This window comes from Hippopotamus amphibius, chromosome 9, assembly GCF_030028045.1.
Source record: "Hippopotamus amphibius kiboko isolate mHipAmp2 chromosome 9, mHipAmp2.hap2, whole genome shotgun sequence".
Taxonomy (NCBI): domain Eukaryota; kingdom Metazoa; phylum Chordata; class Mammalia; order Artiodactyla; family Hippopotamidae; genus Hippopotamus; species Hippopotamus amphibius.
Genome location: NC_080194.1, coordinates 31,641,240 through 31,662,513, shown reverse-complemented (window position 1 = coordinate 31,662,513; position 21,274 = coordinate 31,641,240). Strand labels below are relative to the sequence as shown.

Here is a 21,274-nt window from a genome sequence, read left to right as displayed (position 1 = left end):
TCTCTTCCTGGAACTAGGCTCTGACCGTTTTTCAAGCGGAGTGAAACTGCCTCTCATTTCACTATTTATTTGGAGTCCCTCTAAATTTATAGAGCTCAGACTCTGCTGATAGTAGAGGTTCCTTCTCTGAAGTTTTTACTGATTTGATTGAGAGAGAGCTGTTATTTCTTAAAAGCTAAAAAATAAAGACACACGGAATCTGCCTGTCTGCATGTCTATCCACTGCTGTTGGCTGCCACTAAGACTGCGATTTTAAAGCCCCTGCCGCACCCCCTTTGTAAAGCATTTGCAATGGAGAGAGTCCTAATTAGAACACTGCTGTGCCGTGCAATACTTGTAACCCTGATATTTTAACATGAAACATAAATCAATAACTGCAAAATAATGTGACATTGGGGAACCTTTCTCCATTGAAATTAACTTTAGAAAAAACAACAAAAAAAACCCAGAATCCTCCCCCCGCTTCCCAGTTTGGATTTTTTTTTTTTTTTTTTAAATCTTCCTTCTCTTTCAACACCTTCAGGCTGGTAATCCAAGGTGCCTGTTGGAGTTAGCTGTCTTCACCTGCTAGGGCATTCACAGCAACTTTCACACGTAAGAGATTACAGTGGGAAACTTCACCCACCCTGTACACTACCTGGTCTGGGGTTTACCTGCCCAGTGGAAGAATGGCATCTTTCCTTGTAGCTGAGTCTCTATCCACCCTCTCATAAAACCGTTGCGAGGAGCCAGTTAAAAAGGCATAGTGTGTGGAGTAAACCAAGATGAAAGCGCAGTGGATGGAGATTCAATAACCTGCTAACTCCCTGCAGTGACTAAAGTTAACTTTGTTTAAAGTACCCAGGCTGGGTCAGACCACATCAAGCCAACAGTGTTCCTGCACGAGGGTAGCACAGGAGTGAACTGTAATTTTATTTTAGGGAAAAAAGATGCATAAATGCTTTTTATTGGCCTTTTCTTTTTTGAAGGTCTGTCCCTCCTTCACTAGGCCTAATTAGCTGTCGTGTTTGGATTTAGTCTTGAGAAAATTAAAGCTGAGTAATATCAGGAATTTGTGGAATAGGAACACTTGTTGAAATTTTTATTGACCCAAATCTGACTCTTATAGAGTTAAATAAGCAAACGTAAATAAAAAACAACCCATCCCCCCTTGCCTTAAAATAATGTTCTTAAAAGCACATTCAAAGTAGTTAAGTATAATATAAATAAAAGCTACTCTGGATTGGATGCTAAATGAGTGAGATTGCAGGGGCTGCAGCAGTGATGTTAAGAGTGTACATATGAATTTAAAGTACATTTTGTAAAACCCAGTTCCTCTTCGACTCAGACTCAAATGTCTGCTTTTCTTCTCCTGGTTTTCTCTTTCTCGCTTCTTCCCTCCTGCACTTGGCCTGCACGCCTGCCTGGTGTAGGCCCACTGTTATTTTTGTGGTAACCTGACACTCTGGCCAGCGATCGCAGCCCCCAGGCTCCTGGGGGTGAACTGGCTGTGAGCTGAAAAGGCGGGCTCCCCATCAGATCTCCCGGGCCTCCCAGGCAGAGCAGCTGCTGCAGCAGGGCTGGGGGCCAGAGGGGCTGGGGGCTCGAGGCTGGGATGCCATGGACCGGTGAAGGGGGATGTGTGTCATCAGTTCTGACCTCAGATCGTGGCTCATTAGGCAACAGGCCCTACCTTGAGGTGAGGGGCCAGCAGAGGCCAGCTCGTCAGGGGTTTTGGAGACTGGAGGAAGGTTTCGAAGCTACTGCATTTTTTATTTCATTCTGTGGGTCTGGTCTAGAGTATGCCTGAGGCCGTCTTCGTGATTCCTTAGACAAGGATGAATTTCTTAATAGTCATGAAGATTCTATGAATATTTTATATTGAACTAAATCAAACAATTTTATCCAGCTGGGGTAGGGATGAGGTACAGAAATAAATGGGACAGCGTCTCTGCCTTCTGAAAATCTGAAGTATAGCAGGAATGGCAGGCATACAAGCAGTAAGTGTTCATTATAGTTGTGTACGTTCATCCAACCGTTATTTGAGGACCTGCAGTGTGTCAGGCACAGTTCTAAGACGTGAACACACACCCACTGATCTGTAAGCATAGTGATAGGTAATGTATATAACGACTGCCGGGGACTAAGACATCTGTACTTACATGGATCGTTTCATTTAATCTTTCAGCAGGTAGATAATTCCCATTTTGCATGCGCGCGTGAACACACACACACACACAAAACACCCTGAGACACAGCTAACAAGTGGAGAACTCAAAATTAAAACCTCTGGGGTTCTAAAATCTTGTGTGCTCTTTATACATACGTATTTTTAACTGTTTGGCCATCTGAGATGCTCCAGATGCACAGTGTCCTCCCTCCAGTAGTAGGGGTGCCCGCAAAAGAAAGCATTTAGCAAACATCTTTTGAGTTCCAACAATTCGTCTAGTATTGAGAGATGTTAAACCTAGAAATGCCAAGGAACTTACCGATCAGCTGGACACAGTATCTTAAGAGAAATTATGCTGAAGCATACCAAGTATGGTGCTGGAAGTTTGTTTGAGGTGCTATGAGGACACAGAATTGACTTCTCCTAGTGGGGAAATCTGCCAAGGCTTCCCAGGAGAGAGGTTGGTGGCTTTCATCTTGAAAGGACCAGGAGACATTCATTAGATGGAATTGCTGGTGAGAGAGGCAGCCGAGCAGAGGGACCCAGGTGGCTGAGGGGATGAAGCAGGTGGCCTGCTGTGTCTGGGCACCTTAGAGTAGTCCCTGGCTGGAATGTAGGGGACTCACAGGTGCCCAAGAAGCAGACTGGTGGTTAAGGCCATGGGTGCCCTGTTATGCAGCTGGGTCTTGGAGGGCATGGGCATCTGGTGAAAGATTTAAAATGAATGTAGGATGAAAGTCATATTTGCATTTTGGGAAGACTTCTCTGGCTGAAGAATAGCATAGGAGAAGCTGGCTAAACATACATGAGCTACTGATTCTGATTCAGTACTTCTGGCGTCAGGGCTAAGATTTGTATTTTTGAGAAGCCACCTATGTCATCTCCATGTATTTCCAGGGTTGGGAACCTGGCAGAACCCGGTTGTCGGTAGTGGTGGTGGTGTGAGGCCCTAAGGGACGGCCCCGCTCAGGGAGAGGGGATGAGGTGCCCTGCCTGTGAGACAGGAGCAAAGTTAGTGGGGGTGGAGGGGAGTGGAGGGGATGCAGTTGAGAGATGAGGGGCTGAGTGGACCTTCTTGGTGACAAGTTGGCATGGGAAGGGATGGGAGAAGCCTGAGATGATGTCCCTCTTTTGGGTGCTGATTCAGCCAGATTCTCTGAGTAGCAGAATCCCTCAGAGGGGGCTGTGGGGATTGGGTTCCCTCACTCAGGGCCGGGAAAATGCTTTTTGGATTTTCTTGGGCGCTTTTAGAGACAGATGCTTAATATAGAGAAGTGACTTTGAAGGTGCCAGTGCCCGGTGTGCCAGGTCTGTGTGTATGTGAGGGTTTGGGTTTGCTTGCTTTGCTTTTGGGCCTCGTGGCCTCTCAAGGCTCGCCGTATAAGTAAAGTCATCGTTAGTCATTTGGACTGAGAGGGCATCAGCACCGTGACTGTCTGAGAGCGGGAGGGCTTTAGCAGCAGTTCATAGGTGTAATTGGAAATGGGTTGCATTTTGATTAGAGAGAGTACTTCCTTGTTCTTCTACCAGGGTTAGCAGAATCTGCCTGAGGAAGATATCCTGGAAGGGAATACATATCCCTTCCCTTTATTATTTTCTTTTTCCTGAAGAGACTGCTCCCCTGTGTGTGTGTGTGTGTGTGTGTGTAGAAGTATTGATTGAATCCAGCCGTGGCCTTTGCCTTCTTTGCTTGATATAACTGCCTCATTTGCTGGAGTGGGGAGTGTCAGGGATGAGGAGGGAGGAGTCTGGTGGCGGGTGTCACGGTCAGGGTCTGCTCTCCTTCAGAGCGCCTTGTGGAAGTAAAGTAGACGTTTGGCCTGATTTCAGAATTGGGTGCCTCAGCCTTTCTGTCCATGCCTGTCTTTGCCTGGGGTCTTGCCTCACTACATGCCCTTGATGTGCTTGTGGACTGCTTAGAGCTGGTGTTGTGCACACAGTAGGTGCTCAGGTCATCTTTGTTAATGTGAATGACTGGTGTATTGTCTAAGGGGAACAACACTTATTCTGCCTCAGCCAGTTTCCTGCCAAGATTCTTTCTCCTGCTGAAGTTGCACTGGGTGTAAAACAAGGACCGGGTTTCAATTTGGAGGGCAGGGATGGGGGCGAGGGTGAGGCTTTAATTGGCCCCTGAATTTGCATCCCTCTCAGCGTAAGACCAGTTTTGCAGCTGCTCCATCCTTGTGTCATCATGAAATGGCAGATGTGCCTCATTGGAGGGGTGGGAACTCAGTTGTATCAGTGACCCTGGGAACGGGGTGGACACTTGTGTACAAGCTGTGTCTTAAGTTTTTGATTCACGGATACACTTGCTCACATTGTCATTTGCACATTGGCCATTCTCACACGTGAGTGTCACTGGGTAAGCGTCGCAGTCTAGTCCCCATGCTGGGTTCAGAATGACGGGCGCTGTCAGCGAGGGACCAGGGAAACACACGTGGTGTGCTCCATGACCAAGTCTGAGAGCGTTTATTGGAAGAGCTGAGCGACTGGGCACCGGGCAGAGTTAATCCTGTGGCTCTGGGCTATTTAAACAAGCACACCTGTATAAACTGTCACTGTCTTTTTGTGCATGAGAAGGCCTCTATAAATTTGGAATGTTTAAGGGATGTGCCACATTGTAACGCGTGAATTTATCTAGAGAACTCTTTTGGTCTTGGACCCACACTGAAAATGCTTCTGATTAAAAATTTCAGACTCCGAATTTATAAAATTGCCTGTTCTTCATCCTTTATCCCCCCCAATACACACATACACGAACACACACACCCCCCTTTAGGGGTTACTTGCACGCTTCTGATATTGCTGGCATTTTCTTGTTGCCTTTGTGTGAAACAACCCACACTTTTTGTGGCCGTGCGTGTGGCCTCTTGTGATCCAGCTCAGTCTACCTTTTTCTTTCTACCTTTCTCTTGCTTTGTCCTTTCTTCACCACATCCCCTCCACAGATACCCTCCCTGAGCTTTCTCATAATCGGCCCGGTAAGTCCTCCACAGGCTTCAAGACCAGGCTAAGCATCACCTCCCATGAGGCCCTTGTTGACTCGAGAGACAAAATCAGCTCTTATTTCTGTGCTCCAGCAGCACTTGGTTTATTCCTCTTTTGGTATCTTATGTCCATGTGCTTGCTCATTCCTTTATTCACCCATGGGCTCATTATTTTAGGCATCTGTTGGGTCATTATTTTGGGGGAGCTTGAACTGTTTGCCAGACCTTCATTATATGCCAAGGATGGGAAAATGACTAAAGGCATGGACCTAAGCCTTAAAGATCTCACAAACCCACAGGGTTGACAGCCACAGAGACAGATCATTCCTGTGCAGTGAGTGAGGGGGTTCACCTGTCCTGGAGAGCGAAGGTGCTTTCTGCAGGAACACAGAGGGGGTGGGTGGGCGACGGCAGGGCAGGCTTCCCAGCAGGAGGCTTGAAGTGTGGAAGGATAACTAACCTACTTCTCTGTCTCCCTGCTGGAAAGGCGCTCCTTGAGGGCAGGGAGGGGAGCATGTTTATTTCATCTCTCTAGTGCCTGGCACATGGGCAGGGAGACGTGGGGTGGGGGTTTCAATAAATCTTTTACCATATTGAACTGAAGCAGATAATGAAAAGAAAACAAATCATTTTCCCTTCGTGATTCCACCCTGTCTTGTTTCGGAATGAATTTAAGGCAGCTTGCAAGGCTGCAAAATAGCATAAATTAAAAAGTAGGCAAAAGGGAGAAAAAAAAGAAGAGGATTGAGATAGGGACGTAAAGTGGGTTTGGGAATGAAACCAAACTTGCCGACCACATAACCTCCATGCTTTCTCTGAGGGGCCTGCCAGTGGGGCTCAGTGCTCTTTGGCAGCCAGCGAGGAAGCCTAGTCGGGTGAACACAAGGTGAAAAGCACATAGTGTTTTGTTGGTTATCGAGCTTTCCTTTGGGACCTTTGTAAAGAGCAATGTGTGTGATGTGATGAAGGACATACTCAACTTCTTGGAGTACATCCAGTGACTAATTCACGGGATGTTTCCGAGTATGCCGATGGCATCACGTAAAAGCATAATTCAATAAAAGCAGTTTATCCACAGCTCCTGGAATACACTTTCTCTAAGATAACTGTGGAATCACTATGGGACCGGAACACGTGGTTAGTTCTACCTGCTGTTCTGTCTTGTCCCTACTTGCCACTGCCTTCCATCCTAGAGGTCACACAAGCTCTATTTCTGCTCCCAGGGAGTCTTATGATCATGTATTGGGACTCAGAAAATACTCAGGTATGATATGGGATCAGTATCTCCATGATCAGATGAATTAGAAATGGGTATTTAAAGTAAGATGGGCCAGACCAACACTCACACAAAAATGTAAACATCAGATTTGTGATGGTTGAGAGGAGGTAAAGGAACAAAGTTTGTTGTTGTGCATTGTGTTCTTGGTTACCCTAAGTTGGCAAGAAAGAGGAGTTTTTTCCTCCTGGGCACGTTGGAGCCTAGATTTTGGATTCTCTGATGCAGTGCTGTTGATAGTCACATGAATCCACTGGCTCTTTAGGGAGCAAGTGAATGCCAGTGTACCTGGTCAAAGACCCAGAGCACAGTTCAGCACTTTCAAATGCCGTCTTGTTCCAGTTGTCCTTGTTGATTGGCCTGTGACCCGAGCAGAAGGGAGCTGTGGATTTTCCTGTTGTTGCTTTCCCCCAGCATGCTGTGTAATATGCCAGGGTGGATGGAGGCATGGCCAGAATGGAAGAAGCATCCTAAGTCACAGAAACTGGAGAAGGCAGCCCAAGACTGTTCCTCTGTGTAGAGTGGGGAGGGCCACTCCTGATGCCGCAGAGTTAGGATTCTTCCTCAGCTGAAGGAGCTGCATCTGGGCAGGTCAGCTGCTGGGACTCAGGGTCAGTCCAGAGCCAACATATCATTAAGTTGGCCGGCAGTGAGCTGTGTAACATCGAGTGAGTCTCCACCAGCTTTTGTAAGAAGGATGACACCCCAGGCGTGACCCATAGACTTGCCACCCAGGGAACAGTACCTTGATTGCATGAGGCCCATTTGTAGGCATTCCTTCCGGCCTGGGGCTGAGATGGACTCTTTTGAAATGCTTTTTGTAGGGTCTGACCAAACACAGCGTATGTGTTTATCTGGTGTGTTGGTAGCTTTTAAAATATGAACTGTCAGGACTTCCCTGGTAGTCCAGTGGTTAAGACTTTGCGCTTCCACTGCAGGGTGCATGGGTTCCATCCCTGATTGGGAACTAAGATCCCGCATGCCACACAGTGTGGCCAAAAGTAAAAAAATTAAAATCACTGTCTACTTTTGATTTTTAATTTGTACTTATCATCATCTAAAATGCTGAGGCATCATGATAGTCTGATGGTGAATCTTACCAACGAAGAAAGTAACATTACCCATAACTTAGTGACTAAGGAGTATTCTTCTCCTGGTATTTGTTTTCTTTGTTTTTAGTAAGCATTAGGGTTGGTGAGTCTACTTTAAATGTATGTTCACTCTGCAGACCTATTGGAAAGGAGGAGTTAACTTGGGGGGGGGTTTCTTTGACTGTTATTCCTGGGAAAGGGCTTAGAAGTTTCCCTTTTGAAATGCTACTTACTGCTAACTCGTGGCATTTTGTTCTTTTTTCCCTTTTAGAGCATTAAAGAAGTTTCTGTTTCTGGCTTTGAGGATGTGTTTCCGAAGGTTAAACAATGCACCTTCCAGGGATCCATGACTCAGGCTACAGGTCATGTCATCCAGCTCAGGCTCACCTTACAAGTGCACTGCCTTGATAGCAGGTCTTCACTTGGAATGGTCAGATGACAATGACTGCCTGGACCCGAGTGTATGGCCTTGTCTTTTTGAAGGAGCCTACTGATGAAGGAGAGCAGTGATTAGCTTACCTGGTGGTGGTGAAGGGGAAAGGAAGAGACAGGAATTTCTGTTCTCAGTGGCTAACAGATTCATTAAGGAGATGGGGAAGGTGATTCCCTTAAAGGCTGGTAATACAGAACTGCATAGCATGAAATCAATTAAAGCCTTTCTCAAGCTGTCACCTGGGCAAGGACTTGGGGCTGATGGAGCAGCGAATTAATCAGGGAATCTCGGGAGGGTAATGCTAAGCCCTCTGATGGGTGCTCAGCCTTAGGGTCTTGGTGAAGAGGTATTGGCCTGTTGATGGATCCTGTTGATATAGAAGTGATTTTTGAAAATGAGAAGGAGTAATTACCTGTTCCTTCCTGCTGAAATTAGGAGGAACCTATTGGCAATTGGAGTGTATGACACTAAGGCTCACTGGCTGCTACTGACTACAGGGCAGACATTCCATCTCTCCGGAGGCTGCCTTCAAAATCCAGGCTGCCGAGCCTCACTTGTATTTCTCAGGCCACATGTTGGCAAGTTTGGCTAGTGTCTGAAATGGTAGGAAAATAATAACTCGCCTTATTTACATATGCAAAAGTGATTAACCGTCATTAGTGTCTGACATTCCTCCCAAATACCCAGGGAGGTGAGTTGGTATCATAACTATTCATTAGGAATTGATTAGACTGTGCTTCATGGTGTCAGTCGTGGAAAGAGCTGAGAATTCAGCACTGCCTACGTTCTCTCCCTTTGGAATCCAGCCTCCAGTTCACTGTCTAGTGAGGGTGTAGTTTGAGTCTGGTATTCCCATGCAATGTGCGTTCTGTCTGGAACAATGACTGTCAGATAAATATATGACTTTGGACGACTTATTTAGGCCTCTGGACCTCATTATGTGGGAATAATACCCATTGGAGGCAGTGCAGTTAGATATGATCCTGTAGGTGAAAGCTTCCACTATTGTGCTTGAAGCTTGGCTCATTGGGAGAAGGTTGAATTTGGATTTGAGGTACCTCTTCACTTTGGAAGTAAAGCACCTTTCCCCCTAGTTTTGTTATTGAAGGGCCGCTTTTCTCTTTTGAGAAAAATTTGGGCTTTCACTGAGATCACAGTGTCCTTTGAGCCATCAAATACTTGGTTGAGTTGTCTGCTAGAATTATCATTCCCACAATGTGATTCTCTGCTTCTCAAACCCTAAAGCGGCTCCCACTTGTGTCTCCTTCCACTTTCTCCCCAGTGCTTCGTGATCTTTTCTTCTTTCTTCTCAGTGCCACTCCCTACATGTTGCCCTTTTCGTTCACCTATGCACTCAAATTTGCTTTGCTACCATTTTTTACCTCTTCAGATTTCTTCCTTGTCCACCTCTTGGCTTCTAATCTTTACACCTTCGCTACTTTGTCTCCTTTATATTTTTCTTATAGCTGTCAGCTTCTGGTTCTTGTCTTCTCCAAAGGCCACATGAAAAGCGAAGGAGATAAAGTAAAATGTTGCATCTCAAAAATTACTGTTCCACCCAAGGTTTGTTTGTGGTAGAAGCAGCTTACCTCCTAGAAGACACAAACCATATCTGTCCCTTTAACACAAAGCGCTCTTGGTTGTCTGTAATCATGATTAATAAATAAGTTGAATCAGACAGTTAACTCTTGATTATCCAGGCTGTGCTTGGCAGAAGTCTGTCCTCTTACATCTTCCCAATTTGCTGATTTCCTTTGGGGCCCTTACTAGTCATTAGAACCTTGGCCAGAGTCAGGGTGAGGAATGGGAAAGGAGCTGAAACTCTGCCCCTTCTCATGGAAAGCTTGGGTGATAAGTTCAGCCATGTTGTTAGCAAAGAATGTTCACATCGTTTGGTTGTTGGTTCATTTTTTCTTTCTTTGCATATTTATTATGCCACGTACTGTGCTAGCATAGGGGAGACGGTGGTGGTTGTAGTAGTCCTTGCCTTCAAGGACATTGGGAGGTGGAATGGGGGGGGCGATAGCAAACCAGCTTAAACTAAATTCTGTTATAGGGAGTCTATGGAAACACAGGTGATGAATGCTGAAGTTGGTCTCCTTCAGTGTTAATGGTGGAAACGGAGGCACACAGCAGCTACTGTGTGGTCCTGAGTTACTCAGGTAGAGGCAGAGTCCTAACTTCCAGTCCAGCTCTTTTCTTGTTGCCTCCTAGAGTATGAAGACATTGGCTAAAATAAGCTGTGTGGAATTTGTTTTGTTTTGTTTTGTTTTTAGATCCTCACGTTCAGTGAATTTCCATAATCATGAGGGTTAGTTAAGACTAATCCTTTTATCGAAGAGCTCTTAAATCACCCATGAGGGGTGAGATGCTTACATTAGGAGAGACCCACAGGAATTAAGATGAAGGGAGCAGCGATTCCTGTGTCCTGTGTCATACCCCTGTGTGTATGTCCCTTGAATAAAGTTGGTGTCAGAAGCACCTGCATTTGACTATCTAACCTCCTTCTTCCCCTAGACTTTTAAATCAAAATCCGTGCTGGTTGAATACTGTGTGTGTGTGTGTATAATGTTCGTATATAATGTCATTCCAATGTGCTCATGTTACCCGTCTTGAAGTGTCAGTGGGTAATCCTGAAAGAATAATTCATTTAGGGAGTGTGGTTATTGGGGCAGTTAGCAGGAATGTTTGGGTCACTGGTAACATTTCTTTTTGGAGTTTATTCTAGTATGGTTGGGAAGAGTTTCAAGAAAAAAGGATCTTTTAGAAAAGTGTTAATGATGGAAACTGAGGCACATGGGGGCTACATGATACACAGTATATTTTCAACAAACAAGAGTTCCCTTCTCTCTTTCCTGTTAGGCATTCATTTAGATTTAGGGTTATTGCCCTCAACCAAACTTCTCAGAAGAATATGAAAACTGTTGAACATGTGCATTAGAAGTACAGGTGCTTGTTACCAATTTAAATTTTCCATTTAGGTATGTGAAGACCTTAAGGAAGAGGATCCTTTAAACTTATTTCCCGAAGGGAACCATTAAGGAAGCTCCTTCCTTTCTTTACCATCCCATTATCAGTAGGTGTTTGGGCATCACAAGGTCCATACCACGGTCTAGAAATGCTGGGCTTGAAAACATCTTCTGTTCATGGTTTTTCAGATGATAGAGCACCTTCACTCATTATCGCACTACATTTTTATGGCAGCTCCATGGGGTAGAGTCCCTTCCACCACTTAACGATTTTTCTGCATTGGGATTGCATTTAAGTTATTATTTTCATTTTATAAATTAAAATCTGAGCTTCTAGAGATTAATTTAGTATGGCTACGTGGCTAATGGGTGAGCCAGGTTTGGAACCCACATCAGTTTGAATCTTAATACCATACCCCCTCCCCTGCCCCACAATACTGTGTTCTTCTTTGTTTACTGAAGTGAGTGAAAGTTGACTCCCTTGCTCAAAGGATGTATGAGGAGGTGAGGGCATCAGTTCTGCAGGCACAGATATTCTGTGCGTAATTCACTTGATTAGATCTTGTTGGTAATAAGCAGGTGCTTGTTTTTGTACATTCAGAAGCCAGATAGATTGGGTTGTAGTTAACCAATTCCACACATTTTTAGGATACTCCTAACGTGGGGCTGATTCTCTCAGAGCCACTAGACACAAGGATGGTTTCCAGGATGAGGTGGATTTTGAGCTGGGCTGGAAGGGAGCTGAGGGCTGGAATTTGGTACAGGGAGCTTTTCTCAGCCAGTCCCAGTCTTGTGATCGGAAACTCTCTGCCCATGCAGAGCTTCATCTTACAACTGGGTTGTAAAACCAAGGGCCTGTAGAAGTCTGTGGATTATGTATGTGGTAGCTTCTGGGGCTGCGTCCTGGCCCTTGTCTAGACTCGGTAATTCCATCCTGCTGAGCTCTAGTTGACCAAATGCGAGAGCCTGAACACAGTTCTTCACTTTGCAGTAAATGAATAAAAACATGTGAGCATTTAGAACAGGGCCTGTGCTTCCTGAGTGGACAGATCAGTTAATGCTAGTTAATACTGCATTCTCCAAACGACCGAGGAGTTGCGACCCTTAGCTTTAGAGGTAACTTGAAGCGGTTGTCTGCAAGACTCTGCCACCTGTCTTATAAGGCCACCTACCACTTGTTGAACTAACAGGAAATGTTTCCTTTTGCTGAGCCATTATCTTCTTTGGAACTTCCACAAAACAGGTCTAACCCCCCTCCCTGTGTGTAACACCTTCAGAAGCTGTTTGGTGTCTGAGGACACTAAACTTGACAGTTATGATTCAGAAAGATCTTACCAGTTTTGAGCCACTGGCTAAGGCTAAAAATAATGGAATTTAAGAGAATAAACATGAATTCCTGATTTTAGCTCCTAAACCAATTGATCAAGAGCTGGGAATCAGGAGCAGCACTTGGCAGTGGGGGCAAAGAAGTTTTATGGGTCAGAAGGCCTCCTCTGAGTGCCATTTATTGAAGGTTGTGGACAAACTAGGCTGGGCAGGAGGGATGATGTGAATTGTATCTAGTCTGGAACACAGTCAGGGGACCGGGGGCTTCTCTAGTCCTACCCAAATGGGTGTCTTGGGGGAGATTTGCTTCCTCAAGGCATGGATAGACCTCAAGGATAAATGGGTAGAAGTTAACCAGGAGATAGGTTTCAGCCTAACAGATAGAAGAATTTCAACATGTTAGTCCAAAGGAGGTGCTATTGGGAAGGTAGTGGGTTCCTTGTCACTGGTGATGTTCAGGCGTAGACTGAATGACCAGCTGATGAGACTTGTCAGAGGGGACTTCAATTATTGGGTTAGGGTGTGTTGTGTTTTGGTCTGGAGACTCTGAGACTTTCAATTATATGGTAATTTTTTTTCAGTCAAAGATCTCCTGGTCCCGTGGATTCCATACCCTCTACCATAGTGGTTGAGTGCTGGACAGTTTAATCTTAAAATGTGGCTCTCTGGAGCTAATTCATACTGCTGTGGGCTACCTGGAGCTGAAGAAGTGGCCTGTGTTTTTGTATGTGTCTTGATTTTGTTTGTTTTGTTTGGTTCAGTTTTGGGGTAAAGGTGGAGAGGGAGAAGGTGGGCGGCTAGCCACTGCTCCGAGAGTTCACACATATTCTTATAATTTCTCTAATAAACCTGTTTGGAGCTAGAACAGACACTAGGGTAGCATACAGTTCACCTGGAATTTTATAAGACTTTTAGATCCCAACAGGAAAAAAAATGTAATAATTTGAGACTTCAAAAGGCCCACACTGCAGGCATTGTAGAGTTCATCTGGGGGTCAGTCACAAAACCCTTTCTTGTGGCATAATTTATACCTTTAACATTTGGCAGTTTTTAAAGTCCTGTGTCATTGTACATGCGTTGGTAAGAAATAGTAAATATTTTGCTGAGAGGTTCTTTGAAAGATGGATCAGTGGCCATGTTTAAAGGCGGACAACCTGGGGCTCTCTTTTAGCCAGGTGCTGCCAAATCAGAAAGGCTATCAGGGTACACAGCCAAAAGCACCCACTGCTTATACCATTTATTGTGCAATGTTCCTGTGCCTCAGCGTCTCCGCACCTGGGATCTGTTGATATACATAGTGGGTGAAGGCAGGGGAAAGGGGTTCAGCTGGGAGGGAGAAGGAAAGGAGACAGGGTGCTTGCTCTCACAGGTGACTGCGTTGGGATACAGAGCAGTGCCTGGTACCTAGTGGGGCTGCCCGCACCTGCTTCCGTCCTGGCTGCCTCTGCTGTGATGCTGCATGGACTCGAGGCAGCAGAAGGGGGTGGAATGGTGGTCGCGCTAAGCTCTACCTACTCAGGCCCCGCCCCTCCCCTCTTCCGATTAATCCCCAGGAGCAATTCTTATCCCCCTTTTGCGGAAGGCTTTGAATGAATGATCTGATGCCTTTTCAACAAAGGAATATTGATATGTTAGTCTGCAGACAGCAGGGGGTACTGGATTAGATCATTTTCACATTGGTGTTTGTGCCAGTTTGACATTTGTTTGGAAAGCTTATCCCTTTATGACCATAGGTTACATGCATAATTTAAGGGGAATAAATCTTTGAGAAAGATTTCTTTTGGTTCTGTAATCTTCAGTGCTACAGAAAAATAAATGAAAGCCTCCCGCACAGTTTTCATGTGATCAGGAATTCCAAGGAGGCTACTAGATGAAGTGCCCCATGTGGGTGTAAAACATTTCTGCAGATGTGCTGGCCACTTGTAGTTGTTGCAGGGAAGGCAGGAATTGGGGACAACTTGGTTCCAGCATCAGGGTTTCAATTAGAAGCTGAGAGTGGCAAAGTGACCTGACTGTACAGGGTAAAAAGCCCTGTGGGTAAATGCTATAGAAAAGCAGGTCCAGGTCTGCTGGCATTGCTGTTTGTAGAATGAGTATTTGTGATAAAATGATCTCCCTCCTTCTGTCTGCCATTATGCTGCCATCTTGCTGCCGTCTTGCATCTTGGTGATCCCAGTGACAAATTCTGGGATGGTTTGACATATCGTGCCAACTGCCACAGTGAGGTAGATGTCTTTTGTTGTACTTTATTTTATTTAAAACAACTTTCTGCTCTGGAGTTTTGACTATCATCAAGCAGTGCTCATGGTAAATAGTAGCTACGTAGCAAATGGTTTTGCATGATTCATTGTGAACTTGCAATTCAGGATGAGTACTATTCTCAGATGAAAATCTGCTGTCCTCTGTGAAGATTATCCAGCTTCTGCCTGCCATTGCGTTTCTGTATGAGTGCCTAACGTGATAGATACATAAAGAGCAAAAGACACTTGGATCTCAAAATTCTGTATTCTCTCCTAGGCGTTATCATCCAAGCAAAGCTGGTGACTAAAGAGTATGCAGTAAAACCAGCAGGAGCGGTATGTTGATGGTTACCCTGTCCTTATCATACTATCTTTTGATTTCTCTCTTAGGTTTGTTTTCTTGAAAAGCCTCCAGGCTTCGGCTTGGAAAATCCAACCGCCAAAATTGAGCCCAGCAGCTGGAGCGGCAGTGAGAGCCCTGCCGAAAACATGGAAAGGATGAGTGACTCTGCAGATAAGCCCATTGACAATGATGCGGAAGGGGTCTGGAGCCCCGACATTGAGCAGAGCTTTCAGGAAGCCTTGGCTATCTATCCACCATGTGGGAGGAGGAAAATCATCTTATCAGATGAAGGCAAGATGTATGGTAAGTGATTTGAAATGCTCCTTTGAAATGCTGCAGTCTGCTTTTGTGGTAAGGGATCATTGTCGCTAGCCTTCTACTGAGATCCATTCCTTGTCTTGGGTTGAATGATCGTTGTACAATTTTAGTTGGCCATGCAAGGGACTGAATCTCAACTGAAGAGGAGAGTCAGTAAAGGACCGTTGGGAAATCATTCCCTGGAGTTTTTTCTTCTCCTTCTTCTTATCCTTTATATCAAAAGCTCTCAAGGACCAGATAGAACATAGGTAGTTGCAGTGGCATATGCAGACACCAAACATGGGGGACTGCTTCTTCTGAATGCATGCCCCATCAAAAGGAAGTGCTGGTGCTTAGCTCCAGACAACTGACTGGAGCTCCATAGAAATGGGGCTTCGTGCTGCCAGATCTAGCAAGCTAGATATTTATATATGAAATCTACTCATTTTTAAAAGCCAGCCCCCCCCCCCCTTTTTTTAGAACACAACCCTATATAGGCCAGATAAAACATGCCCAGAGACTTGATCAGACTGTTGAACCACCAGTTTGCTGCGTTGTTGCCAATTTGCAGTTGAATGGCCAGACGAGGTACTGACCCCCGGGCTACTCTCACCAGTCTCCCTTTCCACATGGGGACCCCTCACAGTGCATTCGAAACTCCAGGAGCACCCAAGAGGATGAGACTGGTTGACCAGTTGGCTGGGATGCCAAAGGTGGCAGCAAGCACCCATCCATTCGTCTGGGGCTTGCACACTGCGTTTAGACCTTCCCTGCACCTTCTGTAAAGGCTTCCAGCGGCTGACCTGTACTTGCTGGCTGCTTATTACCTTTTGGGAAGCAGATGGCAGGTGGTTGCGTATACATTCTGCGTGTCTAATTGGGCACATTGAGTTGACAGAGTTTACACGGTGGCTGAGTCTAAAGAGATGCAAACAAATAACCTCAACTCAAAGAGAACCGGCTCAGCAGCCTATTGGAGGTGGTTAGCTTATCATGGGAGTGATTTATTTCTAAATAATTTGAAAGCTTTTCCATAATAGGGTGTTGTACCTTTAATACTGCACCTCCTCTATCAGGAGCCATAGGAGGCTGCAGCTTAAACCAGCACACACTGCTGAGGAGAAAGCAGATGGTGGTGCAGCTGCCACCAGCTGTGCCCCCCACCCTGCCCTCCCCCTCTCCAGTTTGGATGATGTAATGGAAACAAGGAAAATTTTGCTTTCTGCAGCTCTAGGGTCTCTCTCTCTTGGCCAGTCGGTGTCACACACACAGGAGAGAGAGAGAACCCAAACTTTCAGTATTTGTTTTATGTTCTCATGTGATCCTTTGTAGCCGAAGAAGCTTCTCCGTGTCTGGAGAAATGGACTCGGGATGAGACAGCTCAGCTGCTGTGGGTAGAAGGTTTCAGGGCCTTCGATTATCTGTGTGCTTGTATCTTTCCTGGGCTACTCTTCCTCAGCCTGGCTATTTGCTTTCAGGGTCTTGTTTTCATACCTAAAAATGCAACTTCCCCATTTTAAAAGCAGAGAAAAGCACTTTAATCTTTGAGGCTTCTTTGAAGCCAATTTTGTTAGGAGTAGTGAGGGTGGCTTCAGGCCACTCTACCTTGTACAACTCCCATTTGTTTACCCAGAAATTGTTTTAATCTAAAATACTGGCCTAGTGTTGGACTTGCTGGTTGGGAAGAACTACTGCCTTTCATTTCTCACTGAAGTTACTGGGAAAGGCACTGTCCGTTTAGGAACCAGCTTTTTGGGCTAGGAATAAGAACCTAATTCAAAGCCAAAGTTATTTTTTTCAACTCCAGTTTTGTTTTTCTCCATTGATTTTACTTTTTAGGTAGCAGCCATGGTAGATTGAACCAATTTGCCTGTAACTCCATCATAAAAATAATTTTTTTGCGAAAATAATTTGTGAAAGAACTCTTGTTGGTAATTGGGGGTCAAGGCAACAGGTTAGGAGAAAGAACTGTGGGAGACTTTGGATTTGAGTCATCTACCCACAGTGAACTTGAACAGTCCTACCCTTGGTCAGTGTCTGAATTTTCTCCCCTGTACAGAAAGAGGATAAAGTAGATGATATCCATGGTCCTTGGGGCATGTACATTGTATGATGCTAGATTTTGTGACTTTTATCTCAGGAAGAGTGATCAGTCTGTTGACAAATGTGGTGCTAGTTGTGGAGCATGTCTTTAATACTGAGAGCAACCAGATTCTGAGTGCCTCCTGAGAGTGTTCTTTATGTGTGGATTCTTTTTTTTTTTCTGAAATCCACATAACATTTACTGGCTGTGTTGGTGACCAGCCTGATTTAAAATTGGGCAGTCATTTGGAGCGAGCAGCATTAGGAATTATAACTGTAAGGTCATGTGTCCTGGTTAGTGGTGTAGGAGATGCATTTGCTGCAGTGGCCCTGAAACCACCTCCATCTCCAGACAGCTGCCTTGGGGAGAAAACATCCCCATCAACCCTCTCTCTTTGGCCAATGTGGAGGAGCTTTGCTCTTACTGCTGCTTTGGAAGGGAAACATGGCGGTTATCAGGGCTATGGTAGATGGAGACTGCACCCCTAAAGAGAAACTACCCAAGTGCCTGGGAGCTGCACGTGACCTGCCTGTAACTTTGAAGACAGAGAAGGTTGATTTGGGAGCCTCCACAGTGAGGCCCCAGCTACTCGGGGATTGAGTCATGTGAGCAGTGCGGGGCCAGAGCTACTGTTTGTTGGCTCCTGGTCTGTTCCCCATCTTACCACACATGAATCAGGACACAAACCAGACCAGGAGTCAAGGTTTCTGAAGGTCTTAAGAGCATACTTTTTCTCTTAAGCATTTTGAAAATGAAAACATTGAGAGCATTTTGGATTCCGTGGAGTAAAATCAAAATAATTTAATGCCTTCTAGTGAAATACGAAGTGTTTTTTTACTTGAGGGGGTTATTCCGGTATTTCTGAGCATCTGTAGAGTACTGTGATGTCACTAATCCTGAGCCTTTGGAGAAGCAAGGTCAAGTGCAGTGCTGATTTATTTTGGTAATGAAACCTCCTCCGTGGTTGGCAGTAGGGCAAATGCAGTCTTATAGAGGGGAAAAATGGAAAGCTCTCTTTATGATGAGGTTTGGACCATTAGAAAAGATGGCTTAATTTCCCCCATGCTACCTGGGTCTGTGGAGAGGCCAAGCCTTTATGTGGTTGGTCTCCATGTGGACAGATTATTTCTGCCTGAGGCACCCTGTGGGTAGGCAGTTATTCTTAGGGATTATGAGAAGGATGGTGAGACTTCTTTGACTGTTCCTGAGAGCTTGCAAGTTCACTCCCTCTCTTTCTCTGTGTTTTCTTTTTCCTTTCTTTTTCTTATTTTTACATCGCTGTGTGTCTCTTTCTTTGGTAGATAGTTGTGGAGGAGATAGCAGGAGGACAAGATGGCAGAGACGTTTTTGATCAGCAAAACTGTCTGGAATTGAATTTCACAGGAGCAGGCCACGGCTTAAAACAAGACAGAACAAAACAGTGAATCATGGGAATGTCTGGATGTGTTTTCTATTGCACTTGAAAGCCCTAGTCAGGCACTGTGGTCAAATATCTCCCATAATCAAGTTAGGGACCAGAGCTGACATTCACTGGCTGCTTGCCTCAGAGACCGCAAGTGTGAGTACCTTAAATTTTGGCCTTTAGAATTAATGTGAAGCCTGGCCCTGCGCCTTCTAGACATCAGACTCTGGGCAAGTTGCTTTTCCTCTCTGTGCCTCCATTTCCTCAATTGCAAAATATATAATTACTTTACAGTGTTGTGTTAATTTCTGCTGTACAACAAAGTGAATCAACTATGTTATACATATATCCCCATATCCCCTCCCTCTTGAGCCTCCCTCCCACCCTCCCTATCCCACCCTTCCAGGTCGTCACAGAGCACTGAGCTGATCTCCCTGTGCTTTGCAGCAGCTTCCCACTAGCCATCTATTTTACATTTGGTAGTGTATATATGTCAATGCTACTCTCTCACTACCAGCCTCCCCCTTCTCCCCCGCCCACCTTCTTCAAGTCCGTTCTCTATGGATTAGTTAGATCGTACTTCGCAGGATTGTTATAAGAATTAAATGAACTTGTTGAGTTCTGGGATCCCCTTACCACCTTTGAACAGTGTCTGGTATACAGTGAGAGTTTAACAGTGTTTCTGAACTGAAAATAAAGAAATGCTCTCTGCCGATAGCTGGGTTAAAGGCTTTACATATAACTTTTGTCTCCTGCCCACAGCAACTTCTTGTTTGTTTGTTTGTTTATTGACTACATCTTTTATTCTGTATCACAGCAACATTTTGGGGTGGGTATTGTGATTCCCACTTTGTAGTTGAGGAAGCTGAGGCTGAAAGGGATAAAGCGACTTGTGCACGGCTAGTATAAATGGTATAGCTGGAGGCTTTCAAAACCAGCTCTGACTCCCAAACCTGGGCTCTTTCCACTGCACTTTCCCTCCTTCCTTGCTGGTGGTCATGATAAGTTAATTCAGCGAGTCAGTATTGAGTACTGCCTGTATTCCAGCCCCATTCTGTGGGTGGTCAGGGATACAGCAGTGAGCCAGACGGACACGGTCCCTGCCCTCATGGAGCCGTCACAAGTCCATTCGCAGGAAGCACTGACCTGAGGTCAGGGCTGTGTGCCAGAGCTTTCTGGGAAGTCTGAGGGCCCTTTGAAGACGGTCACCTTCCACTTAGCCTTTTGAAGCCTGTTCTTGGCCACCAGTGCCCAGGGCACCTGGCCCAATGCTGGCAGGAAGAAAGCTTCTCAAATATCGCCACAGGGAGGATCCTCGATCACAAGGGTGGCCTTGGTGGTGGCCAGAAAGATGTCTGGAAGGTTCCGGTGCCCTAGGGTCCTACAGGCAGCTTGGGCAGAGCAATTGCTGGACAATGGCTTTCTCCCTTTATGAGCAGATATTTTCAGGGTCCTTGCTTAGAACAGCTCTAGGGGTGCTCCCCCCACCTCCCTTTCTTGCAGGGATGCCAGGCCTGCTGGTCAGCCTTAGAGAGCTGAGTTGTGAGGCACAGAGAAGATGAGAAGGAAGGTATCTCTGGGCCAGTCCTACCTGGCTGGTCTTTTCCAGTTGTTGACCTGAGCCCTCCCAGCCAGTGGAGCACAAGAGTTGGACTTGCCTCTTTGCTTATTTCATAGAAGCACAAGATAGAAGAGTAAAGGGGCTGCTTCATTGAGGTAGTGGCAGAACGAACAAGGGGACATCAGAAGGAGTGCACACAAGCAGGCACAAGTATGTACCAGTTAATCAGTACAGGTCAAGAGGCTGACATCTGAGGTCCCCAGGATCCTCCTGATCTGAAGAACTGGTCAAGGGAATGCAGGGTCCTCCCTTTGTAAGTCAGTGGCCTTTCACATCATTTCTATGAGGACCAGGAAGGTGGTCTACATCTGTGGAGGCCCCAGAAACCCTGATGTGGAAATGCCTGTAGAATCCAAGCCCTATAGAATCTCTAGGCCTTGGGAGAATGAGCCTTGGGGCCTGAGCTGAACTTGCTCTTTCCAGTTCTCCATCTGAACATCATGTGGCGTCTTTGATTTCCTCTTTCTGTCTGACCTGTGATTTGGGATACTATTTCAAGTGAATTGGCTAGAAATGTGAAGCACAAAGCGCTGTGCACTTGGAACAGGCTAGAAGCTCCATAAGTCAGGGGCCCCACCCTGACTGTCTTGCTGGACGGAGAAGGTATCAGTGATGTTTGTTGAATATATGTATGTGTGAGTTATTGTTTAAAACAAAGGTGAATAAGTAAGCCCCTGAGCCCCAAGAGGAGCTGGCTAGAAAGGAAGGGAGAAAACAGAAAAAAGGGGAGGGAGAGAGAGAGAGAGAGATGTTTGTATAGTTAATGGTCTTCCTAGACTGAGAAGGAAGAAACACTGATTTTTGCTCTGTTTGTTGACAATTGTTAGTTCAAGAGGTGGGAAGGATTTCTACCCACATAGGCATGGTAGTAGAACAAGGGTTAATTCTGGGATCCTCAGAACAGATGAGTAATGGGGGATTTTGAAATAGTTTAGTCCCTGTGAGAATAGCAAAGCCAGCGTCATCAGTGTTTGGATTGGGAAATTTAACATAGAGGGGGTCTGACCTACAAAGGTTTATGCACAAGGTGTGAGCCCTTGTGCAATTCAGGTAAAAA

General features: G+C 45.5%; 1 protein-coding gene across 10 annotated transcripts in view; it reads left to right on the top strand.

Moving 5' to 3' along the window:
• Positions 1-21,274, top strand: part of TEAD1 (TEA domain transcription factor 1) — a 257,074-nt gene that overhangs the window by 70,949 nt on the left and 164,851 nt on the right. For all 10 annotated transcript variants that reach the window (XM_057747393.1, XM_057747390.1, XM_057747391.1 and 7 more), the window contains one exon: positions 14,862-15,117. In XM_057747393.1, coding sequence (XP_057603376.1) covers positions 14,961-15,117 — 157 coding nt within the window. In that variant the 5' untranslated portion in view covers positions 14,862-14,960. The remainder of the gene's footprint in view (positions 1-14,861; positions 15,118-21,274) is intronic.